We start from the raw sequence: 19,758 nt of genomic DNA, 5'->3' as shown, positions 1-19,758 counted from the left end.
CTCTATATCTGACTGGGTTAATAACTCCTCTATATCTGACTGGGTTAATAACTCCTCTATATCTGACTGGGTTAATAACTCCTCTATATCTGACTGGGTTAATAACTCCTCTATATCTGACTGGGTTAATAACTCCTCTATATCTGACTGGGTTAATAACTCCTCTATATCTGACTGAGTTAATAACTCCTCTTACTGGGTTAATAACTCCTCTATATCTGACTGGGTTAATAACTCCTCTATATCTGACTGGGTTAATAACTCCTCTATATCTGACTGGGTTAATAACTCCTCTATATCTGACTGGGTTAATAACTCCTCTATATCTGACTGAGTTAATAACTCCTCTTACTGGGTTAATAACTCCTCTATATCTGACTGGGTTAATAACTCCTCTATATCTGACTGGGTTAATAACTCCTCTATATCTGACTGGGTTAATAACTCCTCTATATCTGACTGGGTTAATAACTCCTCTATGTCTGACTGGGTTAATAACTCCTCGTCACTACATTATATCTGACTGGGTTAATAACTCCTCTATATCTGACTGGGTTAATAACTCCTCTATATCTGACTGGGTTAATAACTCCTCTATATCTGACTGGGTTAATAACTCCTCTATATCTGACTGGGTTAATAACTCCTCTGACTGGGTTAATAACTCCTCTATATCTGACTGGGTTAATAACTCCTCTATATCTGACTGGGTTAATAACTCCTCTATATCTAATTGGGTTAATAACTCCTCTATATCTGACTGGGTTAATAACTCCTCTATATCTGACTGGGTTAATAACTCCTCTATATCTGACTGGGTTAATAAGTCCTCTATATCTGACTGGGTTAATAACTCCTCTATATCTGACTGGGTTAATAACTCCTCTGACTGGGTTAATAACTCCTCTATATCTGACTGGGTTAATAACTCCTCTATATCTGACTGGGTAAATACAGTGCCTTGCGAAAGTACAACTCATACAAGGAGAAGACTGATCAGAGATGCAGCCAATAAGCCCATGATCACTCTGGATGAACTGCAGAGATCTACAGCTGAGGTGGGAGACTCTGTCCATAGGACAACAATCAGTCATACAGTGCCTTGCGAAAGTATTCGGCCCCCTTGAACTTTGCGACCTTTTGCCACATTTCAAGCTTCAAACATAAAGATATAAAACTGTATTTTTTTGTGAAGAATCAACAACAAGTGGGACACAATCATGAAGTGGAATGACATTTATTGGATATTTCAAACCTTTTTAACAAATCAAAAACTGAAAAATTGGGCGTGCAAAATTATTCAGCCCCTTTACTTTCAGTGCAGCAAACTCTCTCCAGAAGTTCAGTGAGGATCTCTGAATGATACAATGTTGACCTAAATGACTAATGATGATAAATACAATCCACCTGTGTGTAATCAAGTCTCCGTATAAATGCACCTGCACTGTGATAGTCTCAGAGGTCCGTTAAAAGCGCAGAGAGCATCATGAAGAACAAGGAACACACCAGGCAGGTCTGAGATACTGTTGTGAAGAAGTTTAAAGCCGGATTTGGATACAAAAAGATTTCCCAAGCTTTAAACATCCCAAGGAGCACTGTGCAAGCGATAATATTGAAATGGAAGGAGTATCAGACCACTGCAAATCTACCAAGACCTGGCCGTCCCTCTAAACTTTCAGCTCATACAAGGAGAAGACTGATCAGAGATGCAGCCAAGAGGCCCATGATCACTCTGGATGAACTGCAGAGATCTACAGCTGAGGTGGGAGACTCTGTCCATAGGACAACAATCAGTCGTATATTGCACAAATCTGGCCTTTTTCGAAGAGTGGCAAGAAGAAAGCCATTTCTTAAAGATATCCATAAAAAGTGTCGTTTAAAGTTTGCCACAAGCCACCTGGAAGACACACCAAACATGTGGAAGAAGGTGCTCTGGTCAGATGAAACCAAAATGGAACTTTTTGGCAACAATGCAAAACGTTATGTTTGGCGTAAAAGCAACACAGCTCATCACCCTGAACACATTATCCCCACTGTCAAACATGGTGGTGGCAGCATCATGGTTTGGGCCTGCTTTTCTTCAGCAGGGACAGGGAAGATGGTTAAAATTGATGGGAAGATGGATGGAGCCAAATACAGGACCATTCTGGAAGAAAACCTGATGGAGTCTGCAAAAGACCTGAGACTGGGAGGGAGATTTGTCTTCCAACAAGACAATGATCCAAAACATAAAGCAAAATCTACAATGGAATGGTTCAAAAATAAACATATCCAGGTGTTAGAATGGCCAAGTCAAAGTCCAGACCTGAATCCAATCGAGAATCTGTGGAAAGAACTGAAAACTGCTGTTCACAAATGCTCTCCATCCAACCTCACTGAGCTCGAGCTGTTTTGCAAGGAGGAATGGGAAAAAATGTCAGTCTCTCGATGTGCAAAACTGATAGAGACATACCCCAAGCGACTTACAGCTGTAATCGCAGCAAAAGGTGGCGCTACAAAGTATTAACTTAAGGGGGCTGAATAATTTTGCATGCCCAATTTTTCAGTTTTTGATTTGTTAAAAAAGTTTGAAATATCCAATAAATGTCTTTCCACTTCATGATTGTGTCCCACTTGTTGTTGATTCTTCAAAAAAAAATACAGTTTTATATCTTTATGTTTGAAGCCTGAAATGTGGCAAAAGGTCGCAAAGTTCAAGGGGGCCGAATACTTTCGCAAGGCACTGTATATTGCACAAATCTGGCCTTTATGGAAGAGTGGCAAGGAGAAAGCCATTTCTTAAAGATATCCATAAAAAGTGTTGTTTAAAGTTTGCCACAAGCCACCTGGGAGACACACCAAACATGTGGAAGAAGGTGCTCTGGTCAGATGAAACCAAAATTGAACTTTTTGGCAACAATGCAAAACGTTATGTTTGGCGTAAAAGCAATACAGCTGAACACACCATCCCCACTGTCAAACATGGTGGTGGCAGCATCATGGTTTGGGCCTGCTTTTCTTCAGCAGGGACAGGGAAGATGGTTAAAATTGATGGAAAAAAGTTTGAAATATCCAATAAATGTCTTTCCACTTCATGATTGTGTCCCACTTGTTGTTGATTCTTCACAAAAAAATACAGTTTTATATCTTAATGTTTGAAGCCTGAAATGTGGCAAAAGGTCGCAAAGTTCAAGGGGGCCGAATACTTTCGCAAGGCACTGTAACTCCTCTATATCTGACTGGGTTAATAACTCCTCTGACTGGGTTAATAACTCTATATCTGACTGGGTTAATAACTGTATATCTGACTGGGTTAATAACCCCTCTATATCTGACTGGGTTAATAACTCCTCTATATCTGACTGGGTTAATAACTCCTCTATATCTGACTGGGTTAATAACTCCTCTATATCTGACTGGGTTAATAACTCCTCTATATCTGACTGGGTTAATAACTCCTCTATATCTGACTGGGTTAATAACTCCTCTATATCTGACTGAGTTAATAACTCCTCTTACTGGGTTAATAACTCCTCTATATCTGACTGGGTTAATAACTCCTCTATATCTGACTGGGTTAATAACTCCTCTATATCTGACTGGGTTAATAACTCCTCTATATCTGACTGGGTTAATAACTCCTCTATATCTGACTGAGTTAATAACTCCTCTTACTGGGTTAATAACTCCTCTATATCTGACTGGGTTAATAACTCCTCTATATCTGACTGGGTTAATAACTCCTCTATATCTGACTGGGTTAATAACTCCTCTATATCTGACTGGGTTAATAACTCCTCTATATCTGACTGGGTTAATAACTCCTCGTCACTACATTATATCTGACTGGGTTAATAACTCCTCTATATCTGACTGGGTTAATAACTCCTCTATATCTGACTGGGTTAATAACTCCTCTATATCTGACTGGGTTAATAACTCCTCTATATCTGACTGGGTTAATAACTCCTCTGACTGGGTTAATAACTCCTCTATATCTGACTGGGTTAATAACTCCTCTATATCTGACTGGGTTAATAACTCCTCTATATCTAATTGGGTTAATAACTCCTCTATATCTGACTGGGTTAATAACTCCTCTATATCTGACTGGGTTAATAACTCCTCTATATCTGACTGGGTTAATAAGTCCTCTATATCTGACTGGGTTAATAACTCCTCTATATCTGACTGGGTTAATAACTCCTCTGACTGGGTTAATAACTCCTCTATATCTGACTGGGTTAATAACTCCTCTATATCTGACTGGGTAAATACAGTGCCTTGCGAAAGTACAACTCATACAAGGAGAAGACTGATCAGAGATGCAGCCAATAAGCCCATGATCACTCTGGATGAACTGCAGAGATCTACAGCTGAGGTGGGAGACTCTGTCCATAGGACAACAATCAGTCATACAGTGCCTTGCGAAAGTATTCGGCCCCCTTGAACTTTGCGACCTTTTGCCACATTTCAAGCTTCAAACATAAAGATATAAAACTGTATTTTTTTGTGAAGAATCAACAACAAGTGGGACACAATCATGAAGTGGAATGACATTTATTGGATATTTCAAACCTTTTTAACAAATCAAAAACTGAAAAATTGGGCGTGCAAAATTATTCAGCCCCTTTACTTTCAGTGCAGCAAACTCTCTCCAGAAGTTCAGTGAGGATCTCTGAATGATACAATGTTGACCTAAATGACTAATGATGATAAATACAATCCACCTGTGTGTAATCAAGTCTCCGTATAAATGCACCTGCACTGTGATAGTCTCAGAGGTCCGTTAAAAGCGCAGAGAGCATCATGAAGAACAAGGAACACACCAGGCAGGTCTGAGATACTGTTGTGAAGAAGTTTAAAGCCGGATTTGGATACAAAAAGATTTCCCAAGCTTTAAACATCCCAAGGAGCACTGTGCAAGCGATAATATTGAAATGGAAGGAGTATCAGACCACTGCAAATCTACCAAGACCTGGCCGTCCCTCTAAACTTTCAGCTCATACAAGGAGAAGACTGATCAGAGATGCAGCCAAGAGGCCCATGATCACTCTGGATGAACTGCAGAGATCTACAGCTGAGGTGGGAGACTCTGTCCATAGGACAACAATCAGTCGTATATTGCACAAATCTGGCCTTTTTCGAAGAGTGGCAAGAAGAAAGCCATTTCTTAAAGATATCCATAAAAAGTGTCGTTTAAAGTTTGCCACAAGCCACCTGGAAGACACACCAAACATGTGGAAGAAGGTGCTCTGGTCAGATGAAACCAAAATGGAACTTTTTGGCAACAATGCAAAACGTTATGTTTGGCGTAAAAGCAACACAGCTCATCACCCTGAACACATTATCCCCACTGTCAAACATGGTGGTGGCAGCATCATGGTTTGGGCCTGCTTTTCTTCAGCAGGGACAGGGAAGATGGTTAAAATTGATGGGAAGATGGATGGAGCCAAATACAGGACCATTCTGGAAGAAAACCTGATGGAGTCTGCAAAAGACCTGAGACTGGGAGGGAGATTTGTCTTCCAACAAGACAATGATCCAAAACATAAAGCAAAATCTACAATGGAATGGTTCAAAAATAAACATATCCAGGTGTTAGAATGGCCAAGTCAAAGTCCAGACCTGAATCCAATCGAGAATCTGTGGAAAGAACTGAAAACTGCTGTTCACAAATGCTCTCCATCCAACCTCACTGAGCTCGAGCTGTTTTGCAAGGAGGAATGGGAAAAAATGTCAGTCTCTCGATGTGCAAAACTGATAGAGACATACCCCAAGCGACTTACAGCTGTAATCGCAGCAAAAGGTGGCGCTACAAAGTATTAACTTAAGGGGGCTGAATAATTTTGCATGCCCAATTTTTCAGTTTTTGATTTGTTAAAAAAGTTTGAAATATCCAATAAATGTCTTTCCACTTCATGATTGTGTCCCACTTGTTGTTGATTCTTCAAAAAAAAATACAGTTTTATATCTTTATGTTTGAAGCCTGAAATGTGGCAAAAGGTCGCAAAGTTCAAGGGGGCCGAATACTTTCGCAAGGCACTGTATATTGCACAAATCTGGCCTTTATGGAAGAGTGGCAAGGAGAAAGCCATTTCTTAAAGATATCCATAAAAAGTGTTGTTTAAAGTTTGCCACAAGCCACCTGGGAGACACACCAAACATGTGGAAGAAGGTGCTCTGGTCAGATGAAACCAAAATTGAACTTTTTGGCAACAATGCAAAACGTTATGTTTGGCGTAAAAGCAATACAGCTGAACACACCATCCCCACTGTCAAACATGGTGGTGGCAGCATCATGGTTTGGGCCTGCTTTTCTTCAGCAGGGACAGGGAAGATGGTTAAAATTGATGGAAAAAAGTTTGAAATATCCAATAAATGTCTTTCCACTTCATGATTGTGTCCCACTTGTTGTTGATTCTTCACAAAAAAATACAGTTTTATATCTTAATGTTTGAAGCCTGAAATGTGGCAAAAGGTCGCAAAGTTCAAGGGGGCCGAATACTTTCGCAAGGCACTGTAACTCCTCTATATCTGACTGGGTTAATAACTCCTCTGACTGGGTTAATAACTCTATATCTGACTGGGTTAATAACTGTATATCTGACTGGGTTAATAACCCCTCTATATCTGACTGGGTTAATAACTCCTCTATATCTGACTGGGTTAATAACTCCTCTATATCTGACTGTGTTAATAACTCCTCTATATCTGACTGGGTTAATAACTCCTCTATATCTGACTGGGTTAATAACTCCTCTATATCTGACTGGGTTAATAACTCCTCTATATCTGACTGAGTTAATAACTCCTCTTACTGGGTTAATAACTCCTCTATATCTGACTGGGTTAATAACTCCTCTATATCTGACTGGGTTAATAACTCCTCTATATCTGACTGGGTTAATAACTCCTCTATATCTGACTGGGTTAATAACTCCTCTATATCTGACTGAGTTAATAACTCCTCTTACTGGGTTAATAACTCCTCTATATCTGACTGGGTTAATAACTCCTCTATATCTGACTGGGTTAATAACTCCTCTATATCTGACTGGGTTAATAACTCCTCTATATCTGACTGGGTTAATAACTCCTCTATATCTGACTGGGTTAATAACTCCTCGTCACTACATTATATCTGACTGGGTTAATAACTCCTCTATATCTGACTGGGTTAATAACTCCTCTATATCTGACTGGGTTAATAACTCCTCTATATCTGACTGGGTTAATAACTCCTCTATATCTGACTGGGTTAATAACTCCTCTGACTGGGTTAATAACTCCTCTATATCTGACTGGGTTAATAACTCCTCTATATCTGACTGGGTTAATAACTCCTCTATATCTAATTGGGTTAATAACTCCTCTATATCTGACTGGGTTAATAACTCCTCTATATCTGACTGGGTTAATAACTCCTCTATATCTGACTGGGTTAATAAGTCCTCTATATCTGACTGGGTTAATAACTCCTCTATATCTGACTGGGTTAATAACTCCTCTGACTGGGTTAATAACTCCTCTATATCTGACTGGGTTAATAACTCCTCTATATCTGACTGGGTAAATACAGTGCCTTGCGAAAGTACAACTCATACAAGGAGAAGACTGATCAGAGATGCAGCCAATAAGCCCATGATCACTCTGGATGAACTGCAGAGATCTACAGCTGAGGTGGGAGACTCTGTCCATAGGACAACAATCAGTCATACAGTGCCTTGCGAAAGTATTCGGCCCCCTTGAACTTTGCGACCTTTTGCCACATTTCAAGCTTCAAACATAAAGATATAAAACTGTATTTTTTTGTGAAGAATCAACAACAAGTGGGACACAATCATGAAGTGGAATGACATTTATTGGATATTTCAAACCTTTTTAACAAATCAAAAACTGAAAAATTGGGCGTGCAAAATTATTCAGCCCCTTTACTTTCAGTGCAGCAAACTCTCTCCAGAAGTTCAGTGAGGATCTCTGAATGATACAATGTTGACCTAAATGACTAATGATGATAAATACAATCCACCTGTGTGTAATCAAGTCTCCGTATAAATGCACCTGCACTGTGATAGTCTCAGAGGTCCGTTAAAAGCGCAGAGAGCATCATGAAGAACAAGGAACACACCAGGCAGGTCTGAGATACTGTTGTGAAGAAGTTTAAAGCCGGATTTGGATACAAAAAGATTTCCCAAGCTTTAAACATCCCAAGGAGCACTGTGCAAGCGATAATATTGAAATGGAAGGAGTATCAGACCACTGCAAATCTACCAAGACCTGGCCGTCCCTCTAAACTTTCAGCTCATACAAGGAGAAGACTGATCAGAGATGCAGCCAAGAGGCCCATGATCACTCTGGATGAACTGCAGAGATCTACAGCTGAGGTGGGAGACTCTGTCCATAGGACAACAATCAGTCGTATATTGCACAAATCTGGCCTTTTTCGAAGAGTGGCAAGAAGAAAGCCATTTCTTAAAGATATCCATAAAAAGTGTCGTTTAAAGTTTGCCACAAGCCACCTGGAAGACACACCAAACATGTGGAAGAAGGTGCTCTGGTCAGATGAAACCAAAATGGAACTTTTTGGCAACAATGCAAAACGTTATGTTTGGCGTAAAAGCAACACAGCTCATCACCCTGAACACATTATCCCCACTGTCAAACATGGTGGTGGCAGCATCATGGTTTGGGCCTGCTTTTCTTCAGCAGGGACAGGGAAGATGGTTAAAATTGATGGGAAGATGGATGGAGCCAAATACAGGACCATTCTGGAAGAAAACCTGATGGAGTCTGCAAAAGACCTGAGACTGGGAGGGAGATTTGTCTTCCAACAAGACAATGATCCAAAACATAAAGCAAAATCTACAATGGAATGGTTCAAAAATAAACATATCCAGGTGTTAGAATGGCCAAGTCAAAGTCCAGACCTGAATCCAATCGAGAATCTGTGGAAAGAACTGAAAACTGCTGTTCACAAATGCTCTCCATCCAACCTCACTGAGCTCGAGCTGTTTTGCAAGGAGGAATGGGAAAAAATGTCAGTCTCTCGATGTGCAAAACTGATAGAGACATACCCCAAGCGACTTACAGCTGTAATCGCAGCAAAAGGTGGCGCTACAAAGTATTAACTTAAGGGGGCTGAATAATTTTGCATGCCCAATTTTTCAGTTTTTGATTTGTTAAAAAAGTTTGAAATATCCAATAAATGTCTTTCCACTTCATGATTGTGTCCCACTTGTTGTTGATTCTTCAAAAAAAAATACAGTTTTATATCTTTATGTTTGAAGCCTGAAATGTGGCAAAAGGTCGCAAAGTTCAAGGGGGCCGAATACTTTCGCAAGGCACTGTATATTGCACAAATCTGGCCTTTATGGAAGAGTGGCAAGGAGAAAGCCATTTCTTAAAGATATCCATAAAAAGTGTTGTTTAAAGTTTGCCACAAGCCACCTGGGAGACACACCAAACATGTGGAAGAAGGTGCTCTGGTCAGATGAAACCAAAATTGAACTTTTTGGCAACAATGCAAAACGTTATGTTTGGCGTAAAAGCAATACAGCTGAACACACCATCCCCACTGTCAAACATGGTGGTGGCAGCATCATGGTTTGGGCCTGCTTTTCTTCAGCAGGGACAGGGAAGATGGTTAAAATTGATGGAAAAAAGTTTGAAATATCAAATAAATGTCTTTCCACTTCATGATTGTGTCCCACTTGTTGTTGATTCTTCACAAAAAAATACAGTTTTATATCTTAATGTTTGAAGCCTGAAATGTGGCAAAAGGTCGCAAAGTTCAAGGGGGCCGAATACTTTCGCAAGGCACTGTAACTCCTCTATATCTGACTGGGTTAATAACTCCTCTGACTGGGTTAATAACTCTATATCTGACTGGGTTAATAACTGTATATCTGACTGGGTTAATAACCCCTCTATATCTGACTGGGTTTATAACTCCTCTATATCTGACTGGGTTAATAACTCCTCTATATCTGACTGGGTTAATAACTCCTCTATATCTGACTGGGTTAATAACTCCTCTATATCTAATTGGGTTAATAACTCCTCTATATCTGACTGGGTTAATAACTCCTCTATATCTGACTGGGTTAATAACTCCTCTGACTGGGTTAATAACTCTATATCTGACTGGGTTAATAACTGTATATCTGACTGGGTTAATAACCCCTCTATATCTGACTGGGTTAATAACTCCTCTATATCTGACTGGGTTAATAACTCCTCTATATCTGACTGGGTTAATAACTCCTCTATATCTGACTGGGTTAATAACTCCTCTATATCTAATTGGGTTAATAACTCCTCTATATCTGACTGGGTTAATAACTCCTCTATATCTGACTGGGTTAATAACTCCTCTATATCTGACTGGGTTAATAAGTCCTCTATATCTGACTGGGTTAATAAGTCCTCTATATCTGACTGGGTAAATAACTCCTCTATATCTGACTGGGTTAATAACTCCTCTATATCTAATTGGGTTAATAACTCCTCTATATCTGACTGGGTTAATAACTCCTCTATATCTGACTGGGTTAATAACTCCTCTATATCTGACTGGGTTAATAACTCCTCTATATCTGACTGGGTTAATAACTCCTCTATTTCTAATTGGGTTAATAACTCCTCTATATCTGACTGAGTTAATAACTCCTCTTACTGGGTTAATAACTCCTCTATATCTGACTGGGTTAATAACTCCTCTATATCTGACTGGGTTAATAACTCCTCTGACTGGGTTAATAACTTCTCTATATCTGACTGGGTTAATAACTCCTCTGACTGGGTTAATAACCCCTCTATATCTGACTGGGTTAATAACTCCTCTATATATGACTGGGTTAATAACTCCTCTATATCTGACTGGGTTAATAACTCCTCTATATCTGACTGGGTTAATAACCCCTCTATATCTGACTGGGTTAATAACTCCTCTGACTGGGTTAATAACTCCTCTATATCTGACTGGGTTAATAAGTCCTCTGACTGGGTTAATAACTCCTCTATATCTGACTGGGTAAATAACTTTATTTTGAGTTAATGGGGACCCACTGACTCAGACTTGAGCACTTGGACCAGGACTCGAGCACTGGGACTTGTACTTCAGCCATAGGGACTCGTGACTCAACCATTTATAACTCAGGCATCGACTCGAGCACAGGAGACTTTGGATTCGATTCGGACAGACCGACAGACAGTTAAGGACAGACCGACAGACAGTCAAGGACAGACCGACAGACAGTCAAGGACAGACCGACAGACAGTCAAGGACAGACAGACAGTTAAGGACAGACAGACAGACAGACAGACAGTCAAGGACAGACAGACAGAGAAAGAAAGACAAAAGACAAGGCATTTAGTTGACTAAAATGTCCCCACTGTTTTCATCATTTTGACAATAACTAGAGTAAATCATTATTCAAAAGACTAAAATGTGACTAAGACATAAGGATATTTAAGACAAAATGACTAAGACTAGACTAAATCTAAATCAAAATGAACACTGGTGCGTGTATAGTTGGGATGGCGGGATTTGCTGATTCATCCAGATGAATTGTCTGGCTTTAGTCACACTAACCCTTCACCTCATCCAGTCTCCTCTCAGACCAAATCAGGACACATCAGAGCACACAGGGGTTTCCCCTACGCACAGATCTACCATCAGCTTCAGCTTCCCCAATCCTAACCTTAAATCATTAGTGGGGGGGAAATGCATCCTACCAGGGCCCCTCTGGGGGCCCCCCCTACCATCCTACCAGGGCCCCTCTGGGCTCCAAGAAGGCCCAGCTAGCTATCTAGCCTAGCGTAACATTTATTTGAGCCGTATTCCATTTAGAAAGGCCCAGTTTGCCTAGCCTTACCAAAGATAATCTATTATATTGACAAGATAGCCGAGTGACCGCTGCAAACAATAGAAATACATGTCTTCAAAAATGGAAGGCAGGTTGGAAGGAGGCAAAATCAGGTGGAACCATTCTAGCCAATGAGAGGTTGGATACGCGTGTGAACAGCAAGCACAACTCCAATTATAGAGTTATTTTTTTCAAAGTTTGAGAAATACCACATGCGTCCACTTATATCAGTGCACCCGTGTAACAGTACAAATTTTAAACCGTCCCCTCGCCCATACCCGGGCGCGAACTAGGGACCTTCTGCACACATCAACAGTCACCCTCGAAGCATCGTTACCCATCGCGCCACAAAAGCCGCGGCCCTTGCAGAGCAAGGGGACCTACTACTTCAAGGTCGCAGAGCAAGTGACGTCACTGATTGAAACGCTATTTAGCGCCCACGCTAACTAAGCTAGCCGTTTCACATCCGTTACACTCACCCCCCTTTTGACCTTCCTCCTTTTTTCCGCAGCAACCAGTAATCCGGGTCAACAGCATCAATGTAACAGTATAATTTTAGACCGTCCCCTCGCCCATACCCGGGCGCGAACCAGGGACCTTCTGCACACATCAACAGTCACCCTCGAAGCATCGTTCCCCATCGCTCCACAAAAGCCGCGGCCCTTGCAGAGCAAGGGGACCTACTACTTCAAGGTCGCAGAGCAAGTGACGTCACTGATTGAAACGCTATTTAGCGCCCACGCTAACTAAGCTAGCCGTTTCACATCCGTTACACCCGTAACAACCAAACCATTACGTAACATCTATTAGATCAAATAAACCTTACGTTGCAAACTAGCAATTAAATTTTTTGTTGACCAAATTCGACACTCTCATTGAGTAAACCTTCTCGCTTCAACCTCTTCCTCTCTGGCCTTACCTAGCCCAGCTCTAACACTAATCACTTTCTACTTAAGTCTAGCTAGCCTAGCTTAAACTAGCCTAACACAAACCATATTCCACCAAGGCCCAGCTACGTAGCCTAGCCTAGGCTAACACAAATCACATTCCGCTTAGGTCCAGCTAGCCTAGCTTAGCCTAACACAAACCATGTAGTTTAGCCTAACACAAACCATATTCAACTTAGGTCCAGATAGCCTTGCTTAGCAGAGCGCCGCTAACACAAACTACATTCCACATAGGTCCTGCTAGCCTAGCAACACAAATAATATCCACTTACTGTAGGTCCTGCTAGCCTAGTTTAGCGCTAACACAAACCATAATCCACTTATCTTCACACCCCTTGTCATTACAGGCAGCATACATATCCCGAGTAGTAGATGCATCATCGCAGAGCGATGGAGGCAGCTATGGAGGCAGGAATGCTGTCTGGAATTAGATGACAATTCCACAGTGGCATGTTGTTAGAAAAGTCAACATTCCTGCAGAGCCATGCAGGCAGACAGGAGGATTAGATATAGGTTATGTTATGTGGGCCCAGGCCAGGTCCTCTCAGGTAGACTGCCTACAGACAGACAGACTGCCTACAGACAGACAGACTGCCTACAGACAGACAGACAGCCTACAGACAGACAGACAGACAGCGGTAGGAAAGTTAATTACTGCTAGCACAGCTATTCAGACATGGGGAAACCTTCTTACTGTATGACTTAAGCTATTCTGCTAACACCCGTTCACAGTAGACGGGGTGGGAAAGCTACTATTCTGTTAACACCCGTTCACAGTAGACGGGGTGGGAAAGCTACTATTCTGTTAACACCCGTTCACAGTAGACGGGGTGGGAAAGCTACTGTTCTGCTAACACCCGTTCACAGTAGACGGGGTGGGAAAGCTACTGTTCTGATAACACCCGTTCACAGTAGACGGGGTGGGAAAGCTACTGTTCTGCTAACACCCGTTCACAGTAGACGGGGTGGGAAAGCTACTGTTCTGTTAACACCCGTTCACAGTAGACGGGGTGGGAAAGCTACTGTTCTGATAACACCCGTTCACAGTAGACGGGGTGGGAAAGCTACTGTTCTGCAAATAAACCCATTTGGATAGTGATGGGAAAGCTACTTATTCACTGTAGATAGGGGTGGGCTAGCTACTTACTGAACCTACTGCTAACACACCCGCTAGCCTAACTGTAGATAAGGTAAAGCTACTGCTAACACACCCACTAGCCTAACTGTATATAAGGCTAAGCTACTTAGCTACTGCTAACACACACGCTAGCCTAACTGTATATAAGGTAAAGCTACTGCTAACACACACACTAGCCTAACTGTAGATAAGGCTAAGCTACTGCTAACACACACACTAGCCTAACTGTATATAAGGTAAAGCTACTGCTAACACACCCACTAGCCTAACTGTATATAAGGCTAAGCTACTTAGCTACTGCTAACACACCCGCTAGCCTAACTGTATATAAGGTAAAGCTACTGCTAACACACACACTAGCCTAACTGTAGATAAGGTAAAGCTACTGCTAACACACACACTAGCCTAACTGTATATAAGGCTAAGCTACTGCTAACACACACACTAGCCTAACTGTATATAAGGCTAAGCTACTTAGCTACTGCTAACACACACATTCAGATAGATGGTTAGTGTAGATAGTGGTGGGTAAATCTACTTATTGGGCTTACAAACACACCCATTCAGATAAGAGGGAAAAATCGTCTTACTGTGTCTAACTTAAGATGTCTGCAAACACACCCATTCATGGGTAACCTTACTCTACAACATACTGATGAGGTACTATGCAAACAAACCTATTCAGATAGATGTGAAATCTTACTCTACAACATACTGATAAGGTGCTATGCAAACAAACCTATTCAGATAGATGTGAAATCTTACTCTACAACATACTGATAAGGTGCTATGCAAACAAACCTATTCAGATAGATGGGAAACCTTACTCTACAACATACTGATAAGGTGCTATGCAAACAAACCTATTCAGATAGATGTGAAATCTTACCGCACAACACAAGACAACCTGCTAACAAACCTATTCAGATAGATGTGAAATCTTACCGCACAACACAACACAACCTGCTAACAAACCTATTCAGATAGATGGAAAATCTCCTACTTGTCCTGTCCATACAGCAGGCTGTAAACGGTGTAGACAACTGATGAAGGCTGTTGTTGGTTGGATAACGACACTTCTTTCTGTTTTATGTCATTGTTGTTTTACGTTGGTCTAAACAACTCATTCTAATAAATATAAAAATGATTCTGTAATTTAATGAGAGGGACTATAATGTTGCACCTGTAGCAGTGGCAGAGATGTACCTAATGATGGAAAACAACAGGAAAACAGTTAGACGTGCCCTCCTCTGTGATTCAGACTTCCTGTAGTAGTTCACTGGATCTGGCACAGCCCTGTGTTTATACCACAGACCCGTCAGACCGTACATACTGCTAAGTATGTCCTAAGTCCTCCCTGAGAACCCCCTGAAAATGACGCACGCACACAGAGGCATTCCTTGATCAAATGAATGAGTTTTCTAATACGTTCTACCAATTCTGGTAGATTCAACAGAGTGTGAGGCTCTTCTTTTCTAGGAAGTGTTCTACTCTGCTAGCCAGCACCTCCCCTAACCAGGTGTTCTACACCACTAGCCAGCACCTCCCCTAACCAGGTGTTCTACTCAGCTAGCCAGCACCTCCCCTAACCAGGTGTTCTACTCTGCTAGCCAGCACCTCCCCTAACCAAGTGTTCTACTCTGCTAGCCAGTACCTCCACTAACCAGGTGTTCTACTCTGCTAGCCAGCACCTCCCCTAACCAAGTGTTCTACCTCGCTAGCCAGTACCTCCACTAACCAGGTGTTCTACTCTGCTAGCCAGTACCTCCACTAACCAGGTGTTCTACTCTGCTAGCCAGCACCTCCCCTAACCAGGTGTTCTACTCTGCTAGCCAGCACCTCCCCCTAACCAGGTGTTCTACTCTGCTAGCCAGCACCTCCCCCTAACCAGGTGTTCTACTCTGCTAGCCAGCACCTCCTCTAACCAGGTGTTCTACTCTGCTAGCCAGCACCTCTCCTAACCAGGTGTTCTACTTTGTTAGCCAGCACCTCCCCCTAACCAGGTGTTCTACTCTGCTAGCCAGCACCTCCTCTAACCAGGTGTTCTACTCTGCTAGCCAGCACCTCCTCTAACCAGGTGTTCTACTCTGCTAGCCAGCACCTCCTCTAACCAGGTGTTCTACTCTGCTAGCCAGCACCTCCTCTAACCAGGTCAGCAAAGACACGTCTCACACACGAAGGCTAAACATATTACATGGGGTATTGTGTCTGTGCTGACAAAGGGTCTCTATAGTATAAACTATCGCAAATAGTGTGAGTCAATACTATGGGATGCATCAAATAAACCTGCTTCAGCAACGTCTGGGTCCCAAAAAGCACCCTATTCCTTATATACAGTATGTACCGCAGGTAATAGGGAGCCATTTGGGACACACCCTTAGTTAGTTGTGAACACGACACACGTCTTACTCTGAACACTTAGAGGAGAGGTTACTTACTCTGAACACTTAGAGAGGTTACTTACTCCGGACACTTAGAGGAGAGGTTACTTACTCTGAACACCTAGAGTAAGTAACCTCTCCTCTAAGTGTTCAGAGTAAGTAACCTCCCCTCTAAGTGTCCAGGGTAATTAACCTCTCCTCTAAGTGTTCAGAGTAAGTAACCTCTCCTCTAAGTGTCCGGAGTAAGTAACCTCTCTAAGTGTTCAGAGTACTTACTCTGAACACTTAGAGGAGAGGTTACTTACTCCGGACACTTAGAGGAGAGGTTAATTACTATGAACACTTAGAGGAGAGGTTACTGGGTATTTGTTATTGAGTTTTCTGGAACAATGAACATTCTAAGAAAAACACAAGCACTCCAGGAACATGAACACGACACACGTCTTACTCTGAACACTTAGAGGAGAGGTTACTTACTCTGAACACTTAGAGAGGTTACTTACTCCGAACACTTAGAGGAGAGGTTACTTACTCTGAACACTTAGAGGAGAGGTTAATTACCCTGGACACTTAGAGGAGAGGTTACTTACTCTGAACACTTAGAGGAGAGGTTACTTTGAACACTTAGATGGGAGATTAATTACTCTGAACACCTAGAGGAGAGGTTAATTACTCTGAACACTTAGAGGAGAGGTTAATTACTCTGAACACTTACAGGAGAGGTTAATTACTCTGAACACATAGAGGAGAGGTTAATTACTCTGAACACTTAGAGGATAGGTTACTTACTCCGGACACTTAGCGGAGAGGTTACTTCCTCTGAACACTTAGCGGAGAGGTTAATTACTCTGAACACTTAGAGGAGAGGTTAATTACTCTGAACACTTAGAGGAGAGGTTACTTACTCTAGACACTTAGAGGAGAGGTTAATTACTCTAGACACTTAGAGGAGAGGTTAATTACTCTGAACACTTAGAGGAGAGGTTAATTACTCTGAACACATAGAGAAGAGGTTAATTACTCTGAACACTTAGAGGAGAGGTTACTTACTCCGGACACTTAGCGGAGAGGTTACTTACTCCGGACACTTAGCGGAGAGGTTACTTCCTCTGAACACTTAGCGGAGAGGTTAATTACTCTGAACACTTAGAGGAGAGGTTACTTCCTCTGAACAATTAGAGGAGAGGTTACTTACTCCGAACACTTAGAGGAGAGGTTAATTACTCTGAACACTTAGAGGAGAGGTTACTTACTCTAGACACTTAGAGGAGAGGTTAATTACTCTAGACACTTAGAGGAGAGGTTAATTACTCTGAACACTTAGAGGAGAGGTTACTTACTCCGGACACTTAGAGGAGAGGTTAATTACTCCGGACACTTAGAGGAGAGGTTAATTACTATGAACACTTAGAGGAGAGGTTACTGGGTATTTGTTATTGAGTGTTCTGGAACAATGAATATTCTAAGAAAAACACAAGCACTCCAGGAACTAAAATCAGCTACAGTGAAAGTTTAAAAATGCTTTCTCACACAGACGCCCCTCCCCTCTCTCGCTGGATCTCTCTCTCTCCTCCCTTCATCCCTCTCTCTATATTATCCCCCTCACCCCCTCACTCTCTCTGCCCCCCCACCTCTCTCTCGTCACCTCACTACTGGATAGTTTAACACTAGACAAAGGAGAGAGCAGAGTGTTTGAGAGATGTGGTATAATGAGCCATTGACCATCGGTCAGAGAATGTCAGCCTTGCAGTGAAGTCACACACAAGCATGCACGAATACACACACACACACACACGCACACACGCACACACACACACATACACGCATACACACACACACACACACACACACACACACAGGCATACACACACACACATACACACACACACATACACACACAGGCATACACACACACACTCATATATAACGTGCATTGTTCATTATAGTATGTCCATGGTGGTTGATGTTTGGCTCTGTTGCCTAGGCAACACCAGGGCACGCCACACACAAAGCGTCCATTAACAGTTTATTTTTCTTCTGTTTGAATGCTTGAAAGGGGGGATTGTTGTCTTAAAGACACTCAATCATTTTCAAATGGGAGATTATAGGCCTTGTTGTTTTGGGGAAAATCACAAAGTTGACCGTTTCCAATCTGATCAGGACATTCAACCAGAGGAACCAATAGAAACTGTACCTCAGTTCTCAGTCTGATCAGGACATTCAACCAGAGGAACCAATAGAAACTGTACCTCAGTTCTCAGTCTGATCAGGACATTCAACCAGAGGAACCAATATAAACTGTACCTCAGTTCTCAGTCTGATCAGGACATTCAACCAGAGGAACCAATAGAAACTGTACCTCAGTTCTCAGTCTGATCAGGACATTCAACCAGAGGAACCAATAGAAACTGTACCTCAGTTCTCAGTCTGATCAGGACATTCAACCAGAGGAACCAATAGAAACTGTACCTCAGTTCTCAGTCTGATCAGGACATTCAACCAGATGAACCAATAGAAACTGTACCTCAGTTCTCAGTCTGATCAGGACATTCAACCAGAGGAACCAATAGAAACTGTACCTCAGTTCTCAGTCTGATCAGGACATTCAACAGAGGAACCAATAGAAACTGTACCTCAGTTCTCAGTCTGATCAGGACATTTAACAAATGGACCAATAGAAACTGTACCTCAAGATGATCTTCGTATAACCTCATTGGTCCAAACTGCACCTGGGTAAATGTGTTCTGAAACAAAAGGAAGGAGAATGGTTAGACAAACAATAGTTACACAGCACAGGCCCAAAACATGTTATAGTCCTGACAGGCTTTCTGAACTATCTCCTCAATGGAATGTAGAGAGAAAAATACATAATTTAAACTCTGATGAGAGAGAGACTAAAGAAAGAGAGAGAGAGTAAAGACAGAGAGAGAGAGAGAGAGTAAAGACAGAGAGAGAGAGAGAGAGAGAGTAAAGACAGAGAGAGAGATAGTAAAGACAGAGAGAGAGATAGTAAAGACAGAGAGAGAGATAGTAAAGACAGAGAGAGAGATAGTAAAGACAGAGAGAGTAAAGACACAGAGAGAGAGATAGCAAATAGAGAGAGAGAGAGAGAGTAAAGAGAGAGAGAGAGAGAGAGAGTAAAGAGAGGGATAGTAAAGACAGAGAGAGATAGTAAAGACAGAGAGAGAGAGAGAGAGTAAAGACAGAGAGATAGAGTAAAGAGATGGATAGTAAAGACAGAGAGAGAGATAGTAAAGACAGAGAGAGAGAGAGAGACATCAGCACCACAGGTAACTTCCACAAAGCTGTGAACGATCTGAGAGACAAGGCAAGAAGGGCATTCTATGCCATCAAAAGGAACATAGAATTCGACATACCAATTAGGATCTGGTTAAAATACTTGAATCAGTCATAGAGCCCATTGCCCTTTATGGTTGTGAGGT

General features: G+C 41.8%; 1 protein-coding gene across 4 annotated transcripts in view; it reads right to left on the bottom strand.

Moving 5' to 3' along the window:
• LOC110511547 (high affinity cAMP-specific and IBMX-insensitive 3',5'-cyclic phosphodiesterase 8A) overlaps positions 1–19,758 on the bottom strand; it is a 208,778-nt gene that overhangs the window by 102,461 nt on the left and 86,559 nt on the right. For 3 of the 4 annotated variants that reach the window (XM_036981520.1, XM_036981521.1, XM_036981522.1), the window contains one exon: positions 19,003–19,059. In XM_036981520.1, coding sequence (XP_036837415.1) covers positions 19,003–19,059 — 57 coding nt within the window. Of the gene's footprint in view, positions 1–13,068; positions 13,172–19,002; positions 19,060–19,758 lie in introns of those variants that run through there. The other variant, XM_036981523.1, reaches the window with a different exon arrangement.

The sequence above is a fragment of the Oncorhynchus mykiss genome, chromosome 6 (genome assembly GCF_013265735.2).
Source record: "Oncorhynchus mykiss isolate Arlee chromosome 6, USDA_OmykA_1.1, whole genome shotgun sequence".
Lineage (NCBI taxonomy): Eukaryota > Metazoa > Chordata > Actinopteri > Salmoniformes > Salmonidae > Oncorhynchus > Oncorhynchus mykiss.
The sequence above is the reverse complement of the archived record's forward strand: the minus strand, read 5'-3'. Positions and strand labels throughout refer to the sequence as shown.